Source organism: Chiloscyllium plagiosum, unplaced genomic scaffold (genome assembly GCF_037043375.1).
Source record: "Chiloscyllium plagiosum isolate Xiang-an unplaced genomic scaffold, Cpla_swu_hap1 HiC_scaffold_2, whole genome shotgun sequence".
Classification (NCBI taxonomy): domain Eukaryota; kingdom Metazoa; phylum Chordata; class Chondrichthyes; order Orectolobiformes; family Hemiscylliidae; genus Chiloscyllium; species Chiloscyllium plagiosum.
The window spans coordinates 29,052,958-29,065,823 of NW_028270140.1; the positions used below are offsets into that span (position 1 = coordinate 29,052,958).

General features: G+C 38.9%; 1 protein-coding gene across 1 annotated transcript in view; it reads right to left on the minus strand.

Moving 5' to 3' along the window:
- Nucleotides 1–12,866, minus strand: part of ift74 (intraflagellar transport 74) — a 126,617-nt gene that overhangs the window by 6,558 nt on the left and 107,193 nt on the right. Inside the window, exons 16-17 of the mRNA XM_043717238.2 lie at nt 10,086–10,249; nt 7,617–7,742 (exon numbers count right to left, since the gene is read on the minus strand). Of these exons, the coding sequence (XP_043573173.1) occupies nt 7,617–7,742; nt 10,086–10,249 (290 nt within the window). The remainder of the gene's footprint in view (nt 1–7,616; nt 7,743–10,085; nt 10,250–12,866) is intronic.

Here is a 12,866-nt window from a genome sequence, read left to right on the forward strand (position 1 = left end):
CAAGCCCGTCTTCTCAGTAAGCTTCATAACATTCCTTTAACAGCATGATCTTTGCAACAGCCTAACAAGATTCATTATGGTACTACATGGGTGTGCCACATCCTTATGTCCAACTGGTAAATAAATAGATTCTTCCTAACTGGATTAGATGATCCTTGACTGTCAGTCAAACAGGCTTTGGCCAACCGCATCTCCAATACTTTCAAAACTAATAAACAAAGCAAATGAAGAATACAATTCTCAAAAAAACCTCTACAATTCTTCTCCTTGCTTGCAACAGAAATACACCTTTAATTTCTGGATACTCCAGGGAAATCCTATCAAGTACAAAATGGGGAAATCCACTTGGCATAACTTGCAAACCTCCATTCCCATACATCTTATCTTCTGTCATTTTCTTTTGCTTTTTGATCCTATCCTTCACTGAGAGACTTCACAGTTCAAAATAAAACTCCTAATAAAATGACTTGTAAAAGAGCCCATAGAAAAATTAAATCTGTTTGCATCAGAACTGATTTTGTTATGAATGACAAACTCCTCAGTTGGGCCTGTGTTTATAGGGATAAAATGTTTTGTGATCACTATTGTCTCTAGTGAGAACAGTTTACTTTTGAAACTTTTATTTGTTGGATTGAGAAACATACAGAATGCGATAGAAATTTTGATAAAACATAAAGGTACAAATTTATAAAACCAGGCTATTGAGACTGAAAACTGGTGTTGATTCAACCAGTCAAGACCTGTGCTCCAATGCTCCAAACTCCAAAACCCTGAGCGTGACAAGATTCAGTTCTGCTATTTTCCCCAACCTCTGCTGTTGCTCATGACCCAGTTCAGTGACATTGACTGCTCCATAGTAGAGGCAGCACCAGACTGGTGAGTTAGAATGAAGAGCTCTTGCAGGCTCTGTGTGGGAGCAGCAGGCACCATGGATGCAAGTTCTGCTACTCTCTATCGCAGAGATGCAAATAGAATGGCTATGGATTCAAAAGATAGGAGCTGAATGACAGTCCTTTCAGGCTAGATGGAGGGCAGAACGAAAATAAAGAGGGCAACACATGTGGTTTTTCAAACATCATAATTCTGCCAAATGACATAGATTTCTCATCCCTGCAGTGTCTGTTCTCTCTTCGCTTAGACTGTCCCCCAGAATTAAAGGTGACTTTCTTCCACTCTGGTGTTGTGGATCCTAAATACTGACTAAATAGTCCAATACTGGATTTGCAAACCCCGCCACAGGTAGGGTAGTTTTTGTTTGACAAGATGGGTTGGTGAGATTATTGCATTTGTGCACGCTTCTTCTGCTATTTGCTCTTGTCCACCATATGGACTTGTTACAGACTTTCAAATCGTTGGCATTTTCAGAGATGTTTCTTCTTCAGTTAAGGCCATTTTGGACCAAAGTTTCCCATGAGTGAAGATATAGCATTTTCTTCAGGGAGATTTGAGGACTTCCTGGAAGCATTCCCTCAGCTTTATTGGTAAATGCTTGACACATGAATGGCCTATTTAACTCTGTGCTCACTAACCTTTGGTTAAATCACACCTTAATTTTAAAATTCTCATTCTTGTTTCCAATCTAATTCATTGTCTTTTCCAATGTTTATACTGCTCTTTAGCCCTTCATGTTCCTACATTTCTGTGCACCAACACTCTTGGCCCATTCAGCATTTCCAATGTTCAATGTTCCACTTTTAGTTGTTGCATGCCCTGCTGGCTTAAGCAGGAGTTCCTCTCCTTAACCTCTGAGTCTCATTCTCTTCTTTTAAAGGTACTTCTTATAACCTCTCTCTTTGACCAGGAAGTTTTTTCTGTATAGCAAAATGAATAAATTTACAAAATCGTTGATAATGCTATTCCCTGGAATGCTCATCTTTTTGTGTGAATAAATCAATGTGACAAATTTTATTTGGATTATCTTTGAAGACTAGACATTAACAAATTTACAGGTTTTAGTTAAAAAAAAGATTTAATAAAGCTTTACATTGATTTGTAGCTGCACAAAGTTCACACCCCATAGTCTGGAACACAGATTTTTAAATTGGTATCCAGTCTATGGAACATTTTAAACTATAAAAGTCTGCAAGTTCAGATGCTTATTCTGTTATTATTGCAGATATAAGCATTAAAATTTCTGATTTGATAACAATTACCTAATTTTTTTTGCAAATAAAACTAATTCAGCTTACTCTGTTGTTTTAAAATCTGTACTTAAGGGCAGAACATGTATAAATTACAATGCTGGAAGGGTCAAAGTTCCAATATGTGTGATGACTGATAAGTAATGACGGGAACAGAAGAATAGCTGAGAGAGGGAAGACAAGTTATTTCATTTTGTTCTGTGCTTGAAATTCCAGGAATCAACCAACCTCTTACTTTCAAAAGATGAAAACAGTTACACAACAGCTTGTTTATGAAGTTAGTGAGGTATAGATTTCATCTACAGTTCATTTTTGACACGACTGTAGAAGCATAACTTTCCTCTTCTAATCAATATAAAATTGTGAAAAAGATCACATGAAAGAAAGCAAAAAAAACCTGATCTCATAACTGATATTAACACCACATTAGAATTTGTTGCAAAGAAACCTGCTAAATGTTGAGTCAGTCTTTTCTCTCCACGAATGGGAAAACATTTGTGTTGTCTGAATTGGCTTACTCATTATCATTGACACAAACATACATACACACGAAGTGTTGTTACTTCTACAGCCTAGTTTCCTGTTAGTGCCAATTATTTATAATAACTATAAGCTGCAGTGTGAAGATTATGGGACAACAGTATTAACAATGGCTACGCTTCATAGTTCAGAACACCAACAGGAAGCTCAAGTGGTTATCATGATGATGTTTGTTTCCTAGAAGGTAAATCCAAAGTTTCACATAGTGGGCTAGAAGCAGAACTTGGATTCATAGAGGCCAGAAAAGTGTTTGCAAAGGCCCCATTTTACTGCAAGAAGTACCCACTGCTTAAAATATCTTAAACAGTTCCATACTGGTATTGCTCATTCTCACACAGAATAAAAACTAGCCAGGTTATTGGCAATGGGAAGAAATACATGAAAAAGTAAAGAATTTAATCCCAACTCTCCCACTCTCCCTTTTATTGACATGAATTCAATATCTTCTAAAAGGTACCATGCCAGGATTCCAAACAATAGCATGACAAAGTACAAAGGTGGAATACCTGGAAGAGAATCTGGGATAGACTGCCTATTTAAGGTGACTGTCAAGGTGACACAAAGATTGGTGGAGTAGCAGAAAGCATAAGGGACTGTCAGAGAATACAGAAGGAGATAGGTAGACTGGAGAGTTGGGCGGAAAAGTGGCAGATGGCTTTCAATCCAGACAAATGTGAGGTGATGCATTTAGGCGGGTCTAATTCTACAGCGAATTATACAATGAATGGAAGAGCCTTGGGAAAAGTTGATGGGCAGAGAGATCTGGGAGTGCAGGTCCATTGTACCCTGAAGGTTGCTGCACAGGTGGATAGAGTGGTCAAGAAGGCATATAGTATGCTTGCCTTCATTGGACGGGGTATTGAGTATAAGAGCTGGCAAGTCATGTTAAAATTGTACAAGATATTGGTTTGGCTGCATTTAGAGTACTGTGTATAGTTCTGGGCACCACATTACCAAAAGGATGTGGACACTTTGGAGAGGTTGCAGAGAAGGTTTATGAGGATGTTGCCTGGTATGGAAGGTGCTAGCTATGAAGAGAGGTTGAGTAGATTAAGTTTATTTTCACTAGAAAAAAGGAGATTGAGGGGGACCTGATTGAGGTTTACAAAATCATGAAGGGTATAGACAGGGTGGATAGAGACAAGCGTTTTCCCAGGGTGAAGGATTCAATAACAAGAGGTCATGCTTTCAAAGTGAGAGGTGGAAAGTTTAAGGGGGATACACGTGGTAAGTACTTCACGCAGAGGGTGGTGGGCGTTTGGAACATGTTGCCAGCAGAGGTGGTAGAGGCAGGCACGGTAGATTCATTTAAGATGCATCTGGACAGACGCATGAATAGGTGGGGAGCAGAGGGATACAAATGCTTAGGAATTGACCGACAGGTTTAGACAGTACATTTGGATCAGCTCAGGCTTGGAGGGCCAAAGGGCCTGTTCCTGGGCTGTAAATTTTCATTGTTCTTTGTCAAGCATCCTTTGTCTGCAGGTAGGATAACAATTTCCTGCTTAATGTTGGTGCGACTGCCTGTCTGATGGTTTGCTGGGTTTCTTCTGTGAGTTGGTTGTCTTTCAGTGTTGTTTCTAATGCTGTTAAGAAATCTTTCTCGTCTGCATCCTGGAAGCTGTGATTTAATCCTCTAACTAAGACGGCTTTTTCAGTGTCTGTTAAGAGAGTGTCAGATAAGTTTTTTATCCATGCTTCTATGTTGTCAGTGCTGTTATTTGAGTAAATTTGTCTAGTTTTTCTCTGCAGGTCTAGTTTCTCATTTTTTGCATTTGTCACATACGGATGAAGAAGGACACCACTTCGACTGGGACAACACATACATCCTAGGACAAGCCAAACACAGACTGCATGAGAATTCTTAGAAACATGGCATTCCAACTGGAACTCTATCAACAAACACATTGACTCGATCCCATTTATCACCCACTGAGAAAAAGAACAGGAAATGACATCACCATAGGAAATTATGTCACCACAGGAAATGACAGCACCAACCCAAGGAAACCCAAACATATAAATAGAAAGCTGGCTACACCACCAGTGCTTCATTCGGAGGTTCACTGAAGGTGTTACCTAGTATGGTGATAAAATGTCTGAAAATGAACCTTCCAGCTCAGCGAGCAAACCTGCATGTAGAGAGTTCTGATTAAATTAAGTAAACAGCTACTTGGGAAAAATTAGACTATTAAATTAATAATCTAACTTCTGAATAACAATTTCACTGATGGCATAGTTCCATTGTGACTGGACCCAATCACCCTTCCTCCCCACAGATCCATATCCTTCCCTTCCCACGTTCGGGTCTGCTTCAACTACCCAACCACAGGACAGGTTTGTCCACTTACTTCATTGCTGGACCCAACCTTATCTTCCCTTTCTCTTCCCCTCTCCCATCCATCCCCATATAAATTACAATGCCCTGCCCAACTTGACTTTTCCCATCCTCCCCGTGCCACCTAGTAAACTACCTCCTATCCACTTGTCAACTTACCCCTGGCAACCTGGCATCTTACTGACCTGGTACATGCCCATCTACTACTTTCATACTTATTTACTGTTTGACAGCAGCTGTCAGTGTCATAGATTCTGGACCTTTAAATTTCAGAATGCAACAGCTGACTGCTGTAAGGAGTCATTTGCCTTCCTCGGAATTACGAGACAACTGTCAGAATGGAAGTATGGCTCCACATTTCTGAAGGAGCCCTGACTGCGATCTCTAATCAGAAATGTGGAACTCTTCCTATTCATAAAAAAGGGGCAATGTGGCAATCTGCATGAGATTGTCACATTGCCTCTCCTCAGAAAATCCAGCCTAATCTATCAGGCAGACACTTGACTTAACTGTACAAAATACAATCTTCCATTTGCAACATATGAGTACCTCCGAATTGGGCAAGAAAACTTGACTGCACTTGGCATTAAACTTCAACTTCTACAGTAAAAAATGAGATTTCACTTTAAAATACTACTATAAATATTTTTGAGGCTCATTACCACTCCTAAAATTAATGGATTTGATTCTATGACAAATAACCTATGGTTTGCTGCAGCACAATTTGTCAATGAACATCCATTTATGATGGTTGCAGAGAGGTTTCTGTTGTATTGTCAGCTGCAGAATTGCAAAACTTTAAGTTAAAATTATACATTAGAGTTTGTTCTGCTGTTGAATTTTCTTACTAAAATTCCTGCGTAAGTATGAAAGTTATGATATTTGTGGCTCTGTGCTGTTCTTCAGCAATTTAAACGTTTGGCTCATAGTTAGCGCAACAGCAGTAAATTGTCAACTTCAGCTATAATACACTGCACAGCATGATCATTCAACTAAGCTTGACAACAGCTGCCCTGGATTTGGAAGGAAGGAATTGACTTTCAGCTGAGGCAGCCAACTCGAGCATTTGGTGCCTATTTGCAGTCAGCCCAGGGCCTGTGTAGTCTAACCCAGATTAAGTCTGGGGGGATGTCTGAAGAAACCTGCTTTCTCTCTCTCTCCACTTCAGCAAGAATGTTATCACTAAAATGCACCTTTGCTGAAGGCTTATCTACAGACAAGAACCAGCAAAGAGAAAGTATGCCTGATGCAGTAACAATGCCACCACATTGAAAGGTTATACCACAGTAATGTGGAAGAAATAATAAATGCTGAAAGAATGCTCTTAAAATTCACTCTTCATTATTTCTGCTGGGGTCTGACAATCTAAAGAGTTAAAATCCATAGGTACTTAAAAGGCTCTATAGTTAAGATAAACGCGCTTTCATAGCTAGCATCTGCTTTCATTTAAAGACTGGAACCAAACACACCAAAGCTGGTCAAGGTTGAATGAGGGATAATGTTTTGCTGACCAAAAGAAAAGGAGTGCCTAGCATGGCTAGCTTTTATCTTGTCCCATCCCTCTGTGGTAATTAATGGTTAAGCAAAGTGAAGTAATTCTTCAAAACATGCCCACAGACTTTTTTTGAAATGGGTTGTTCCTGCACAATTTAAGTCAGGCAAAGTGAACAGTTTGCATCAAATGGGCAAATTAGACTTTAGTCAAGTAATGATGAATTTGTTTATTACAGGTGCTTGGCATGCTGTCATCAAATCCTGACATCAGGCACATTATGCCGACTAGCTACAGATATCAAAAATATACCCTCTAATTTTTTTTGCTCTATGCACAGTGCAAAACATTAAAGTTACTGTGAGATTGTGCACACTTTAGCCAGGGAATGTTAATTCTGCACAGCTTATTTAGTGCAATTTGTAGCACATTCCAGGGTGCTGTATGACTGTCTGCTTGCACACCTAACAGGAATGGTGTCCATTATCCCTTTAAGATAAGTGATATCAACTTAATTTGGATATAACATTATTCCTTGAAAAACAGTAAAATGAGCTTAAAGTTGTGCATGGAATTCTTCTCTGTTTCAAACCCCAGATGACAGCTATTTGGATAAACTGATCAATGTAATACAGAGGTTTTCAACCTTGGCTTCCTAACCCTGAGGAGTTTGCTTGATCATCATATTTCTGCCAGTCAGCAGATTTCTGCACTGTTCTGTGTTTAATTGACTTAATAGCATATTATTTCAGTTGCTGTATAACTGAATACATACTTTCTACAATGCAAGATGGTTACTTCCCTTTGAATTGCTGACACTGTGTATTGGAAAGAAATATTTGCAGGGAGTTCCAGGGATTGTGTCAATATTTGCAGCTGACAACATTGCAAAAAAGTTTGAAAACCACAGTGCAGTGAAAACGATCTGTCAGGCAAAACAATGTTTGTTATTGTTTTATCAAAAGAGCTAACTTTAGCTAAATTTAAAGATGAAAAAGGAGATTTGCAAGTCAAATTGCAAACCCTTACAGTTAGAACAAGTTATTTACAATCTATTCATACAGCGTAGCGTTTCATACTCTTGAGAAGTAAAAAGTAGTCTAACCTGTGCATGGGTCTCATTTTCCTGTAGCTGAATCTTGAGTGTATCATACTCTTTTGAGACTTGCTGCATTATCTTCTTAAAGATGTTTCTGCGTTGTGTCAGTGTCACTTTCTCCTCCTGAAGTTTCTGTATAACAGGTGGCACAAAAATGGTATGTTCATCATTCCTGCCAAATCAATAAAAGACTTGAGAGCAGAACTGCATCATATAAGGAAAAAGGATCCTGTCAAAATGGCCACAAAGAAAATTATACCAAAAACATGCATTAGACCAGAATTTAAAAGTGATATACCATTTGAGATCAGGAATAAAAATCTTTTCCAGTGTGGTGTGACAGACAGGATGGGGGATCAATTAGATGTTGATCATTCAACAGAATAAGGTGATGGAACAAAGCTCTTTACTAAGTTTAGTAATATATCTGACACAGATAAGTCAGCTTAAATGCTATGTTTTATCTTTCAGATTGTCAGCAGATGTACGTTAGAATGTCAGAGATAGTAAGTGAATGAAAAGTTGACTTATCCAAACTATAAGTGCTAGCTTTTGCAAAAGGACTGCATGAGTGGCTCATGGCAGAACAGGAGGTGAGCAGTTGATTATTTATTTTTCAATAAAGCTGTGCTTATGAATATTTCATAATGAATTACAGAAATTGGAGATAAGATAGGTGCAGAAGTGTAGAAATAGATCTGATAAAAGGACAAGAATGAGACACAGGTGCAGGCAATGACAAAATAGAAACTAACCATTGCCCCTTGATATTCAATGACATTACCATCCTTGAACTCTCCATTATCAATACCAGGGTTACCATAGACCAGCCATGAAGATATTGCGGCCACAAAGGACAAATCAGAGGCTAAGGATTATGAGGAGAGTAAGGTCTCCCCAGTGCCTACCGCTCAACATACAAGTCAGGAGTATGACGGAATGTTCTCCACATGCCTGGAAGGGTACAACTCCAACAAGAATCAACAAGCTCAATAGTATCAAGGGAAAGGTCACCCTCATGATTGACCCACCAGCAAGAACCTCAATCTTCACTTCCTTCACCCACCATCATTGAGTCATAGAGTCACAAAGATGTTTCATATGGAAACAGACCCTTTGGTTCAACTCGTCACGCTAACCAGATAATCTAAACTAATTTAGTCCCATTTGCTAAAACAGAAACTAACCATTGCCTCTTGATATTCAATGACATTACCATCACTGAACTCTCCATTATCAATATCCCAGGGTTACCATAGACCAGCCATGAAGATGTTGCCCATATCCCTCTAAACACTTTCAATTCATATACCCATCCAGATGGCATTTAAATTTTGTATTTGTACCAGCCTCTACCACTTCCGCTGGCAGCTCATTCCATACATGTACCAGAGGCAGTGGTTTGTCCAATCTACAATAAGCACTTACAGCAACTTATCCAGGCTACTCCGACAGTACCTTACAAATCCAAGGCCTCTGCTACCTAGCAGGTCAAGGGCAGCAAAAATATGGGTACACCATCACATATATATTCATCTCCAAGCCACATACTGTCCTGACTTGGAATTATATTGCCTCTCTTCATTGTCATTGGGTCAAAATCCTGAGACTCCCTCTCTAACAGACTAATTGTGTACCTATAGCCCAAGGACTGCAATGATTCAAGGTGATAGCTCACTACTACCTTCACAAGGTCAATAAATGTTGGCCTTGCCATATCCCATGACTGAATTAAAAATAAAATCTCTCCTTGCACCAGTAGCCACATTGCTTCAGAAAAAAATATTGTAAATGTGAATGCAGCAGCTGAACACACAAAAGGCACCAAAGAATTATTGAAGACTATTTCACTTATTTGGTATAAAATGATAATTTTTCATGGTTCTAACCTCAGTTGGAATTTCATGAAATGGGAAAGTGAGCCTAAGAGATATATAACATTAACACCCATATCGTATGGTTCATTCAAGGAACCTTGGCTCACAGAATTTCAAAATCATAATAATCTAAACATATATTCTTACTGAAATATACAAATGGAGTCTCAACAGTATGGATACTGAGAGGATATTTCCCCTTATAGGAGAGACAAGAACCACTTTATGGTTAAAAACAAAGGGTCTTCCATCTAAACAGAGATGAAGAGATTTTACTTCTCTCATTGATGTCATTAAGGTTCTGGAATTTTCTTCGCCAGACAACTGACGCATGGTCATTGAACATTTTTTAAGCTGAGTTAGATACATTCTGAATCAACAAGGGAAAAAAAAGATATGGGGTAGGGAATAAAGTGGAGTTGGGGGGGGGGCCACAATCAAATCAGACATGATCTTATCAAATGCTGAAGCAGGCTCAAGGGGCCGAATGGCTTATTTCCTGATCTTAATTCATTTGTTTAAAAGAACATTCATACAAGACTTTCCATTCCAATGTGAAAGTACATCCAATCAATCCATTGTGGGCAATTTCGATTACCTTCTTTTTCTCCTCGCCAGCAGCCTTTAGTCCATCCAAGTCATTATAGGTTTCCAGAGCATCTGTAATGTGCTGAATCTTTTCCTTTAAAGAACTTAATTCTGTATCAATCTTGCTTTCCAGTTGTTCAACCTTCTGAAGGTCCTGTTGCAGCCGTTGGCTCTCTGGATGGATGGAGAAAAGGTAAGTTAAATCAATCTGTAGATAAACTTTCTCTTGTATATCTAGACAAATCAGAAACATATAAAAAATTACAGCAGCCAACAAAAATACATGAGATAACATACAGCATAATTTATTTTACTGGGTCAATGTGGAGGATAATGTGACATATTCCTTCATTAGGCAAGAATGCTCACTGAACATTGCTTAAGCTGAAAGTAACAGCCATCTGCGTAAGTTACAGAGTAATTATTGCTTAGTCTCACAGTATGAAATATTTCATTTTCTGAATTGTTTTTCAATTTAAAATGTTTGACCAATCCACAGGAATACTTTCAGTTTCTTGCCTGTTTGGCAAGCCACAACAGAAGAGTTACAAACCTGGCATTTCTTTTAACCTTCCTCTTCAGTATTTCTGATGTACACGGTAAAGTTAAAAGTTAAATCACCACAGTGTAACCAGACCATGGGGCTGTTCACTTAAAGAGAGAGATGACCAATGAGGGTTTAATCTGAGCATCACCATGCGATAGGTGAGAGGAGAGGTTGAGAAGGAGACTCCTTCATTCTAATGTCAGCCAGTGTGAGAACTGAACCCTTGGTGTTAGCATCACTCTACATCGCAAACTAGCTGTCCAGCCAACTTACAGGGTAAACCACATCTGTACTGCAAAGGATGATTTAAAGTTTCATTTAATATTTGTAAAAAGGATTCAGACTATAGAAACTGCAATTTTGAAATAATATGTAAGTTGATTATGGTGCCTTTCTCTGGTGGTCAGCTTTATTCCATTACTTCTGTATTATTATAAACCTTTTGCTTGAAGGATGTCTGACAATAATGTGTCCTGCTTTGAGAAGTGACTGGGTTAAACCTTGAATTTACTATTTGATTCTGAAGATCTCAGATAATGTACAACTGTTTAACCACTGAAAAGCTACTCCCTTTCATCACGTGTAAACATTGGGTAAGGTTCTGCTGATAGAAAACTGCATTTTTCTAACATGTAAAAATTAGGACAAAGTTAAATTTCTAAAATACAAATATAGTCAAGTTAAAAAATTTCAGCGTTAGTGTCGAGTGAATTAAAATCAATTGCTTGGTAATACGTTTATCTTTTGGAAAGTGAAGAAACTTAGTTGGAGAAATTCATTACAATGATTCCACAGGTGTATGATGCATGTTCACCTGCATTTTGGATGATGGGAAATTTTCTGACCCATTCCCAGACACTGATGGTGTTAAGCATGACTGCATGATAGTGTCAACCATTCACAGCACGCTTTCATCTATTTTGCTCTCCAAAGGCTTTCACAATGGAGATCTTGCCATCAAAAGTAGATATTGCATGGACCAGAAGCTGCTCAATTTAAGATGGCTCCAGGCAAAGCCTAAGATTGCCTAAGATATTTTCAGAATTTTCTGAAATATTTCAGAATTTGCCGATGATGTTGTACTGATTGCCAGTTCACAGCTGAACTGCAATGTAGTACAGACTTCTTCTCCAGTACATGTGATCATTTTGAACGTACAATCAGCATAAAGAATACCAGACACTCCCAAGAAGGCCCAAGAGTGTCTGGTGTTTCAGTCCATGACTAGAATCAGCAGTAGATACGTTAACTCATTTCAGCAGCACACTATCTAAAGCTGTTGATGACAAGATATGTGCAAGGATTGCCAAAGTAAGTGTAAGACCACAAGACATATGAGCAGAAATTAGGTCATTCAGTCCATCAAATCTGCTCTGCCATTCCATCATGGCTGATAAATTTCTCAACCCCATTCTCCTGCTTTCTCCCCCTAACCCTTGATCCCCTTGACACTTAAGAACCTATCTATCGCAGTCTTAAATATATTCAATGTCCTGGCCTCCCCAGCCTTCTGTGGCAATGAATTCCATAGATTCACCACTCTCTGGCTGAAGATGTCTCTCCTTATCTCTGCTCTTAAAGGTCTTCTCTTTAGTCTAAGGCTATGCCCTCAGGTCCTAGTCTCTCCTACCAATGGAAATATCTTCCCAACATCTACTCCATCCAGGCCATTCAGTATTCTGTATGTTTCAATTAGATCCCCCCCTTCCCCAATCATTCTAAACTCCATTGAGTATAGAATCCTCAAATGTTCCTCATATGTTAGCTTTTGGTAGATTTCGAATGTCAGATTAGGAACTAATAACAGTTAGTTTGCCTCACATGCTGAAAGTCTATACAGAAATAGTCCTGCCCACTCTGCTCTACACATGTAAGATTTGGAGTGTGTAGCAGCAGCATGTCAATAAAATCAATCACTTTCCCTTGAGTTGCCTTCAGAAGCTTCTGAAGATCAGGTGGCAGGAAAAAATACAACACATGAAGTGCTCTCCTGACCTGGCATACTCAGCATCCACATCATTTTGAGACAGTCACAAAAAAATGGAGTGGACATGTATCTAGAATACCTGGCACTCATCTTGTCAAAGTGAATCTTTTTATGGAGAATTTGAGTCTGGGTTATGTTTTCACAGCAGTTAAATAAAGGACTGCAAGCGCACTCTGAAACTCCCAAATTAAGCCTTCAATGTTGACTTCACGCTCAGAGATCCCAGTATCACTGCACCTTGTGCAACCAAATAAGAA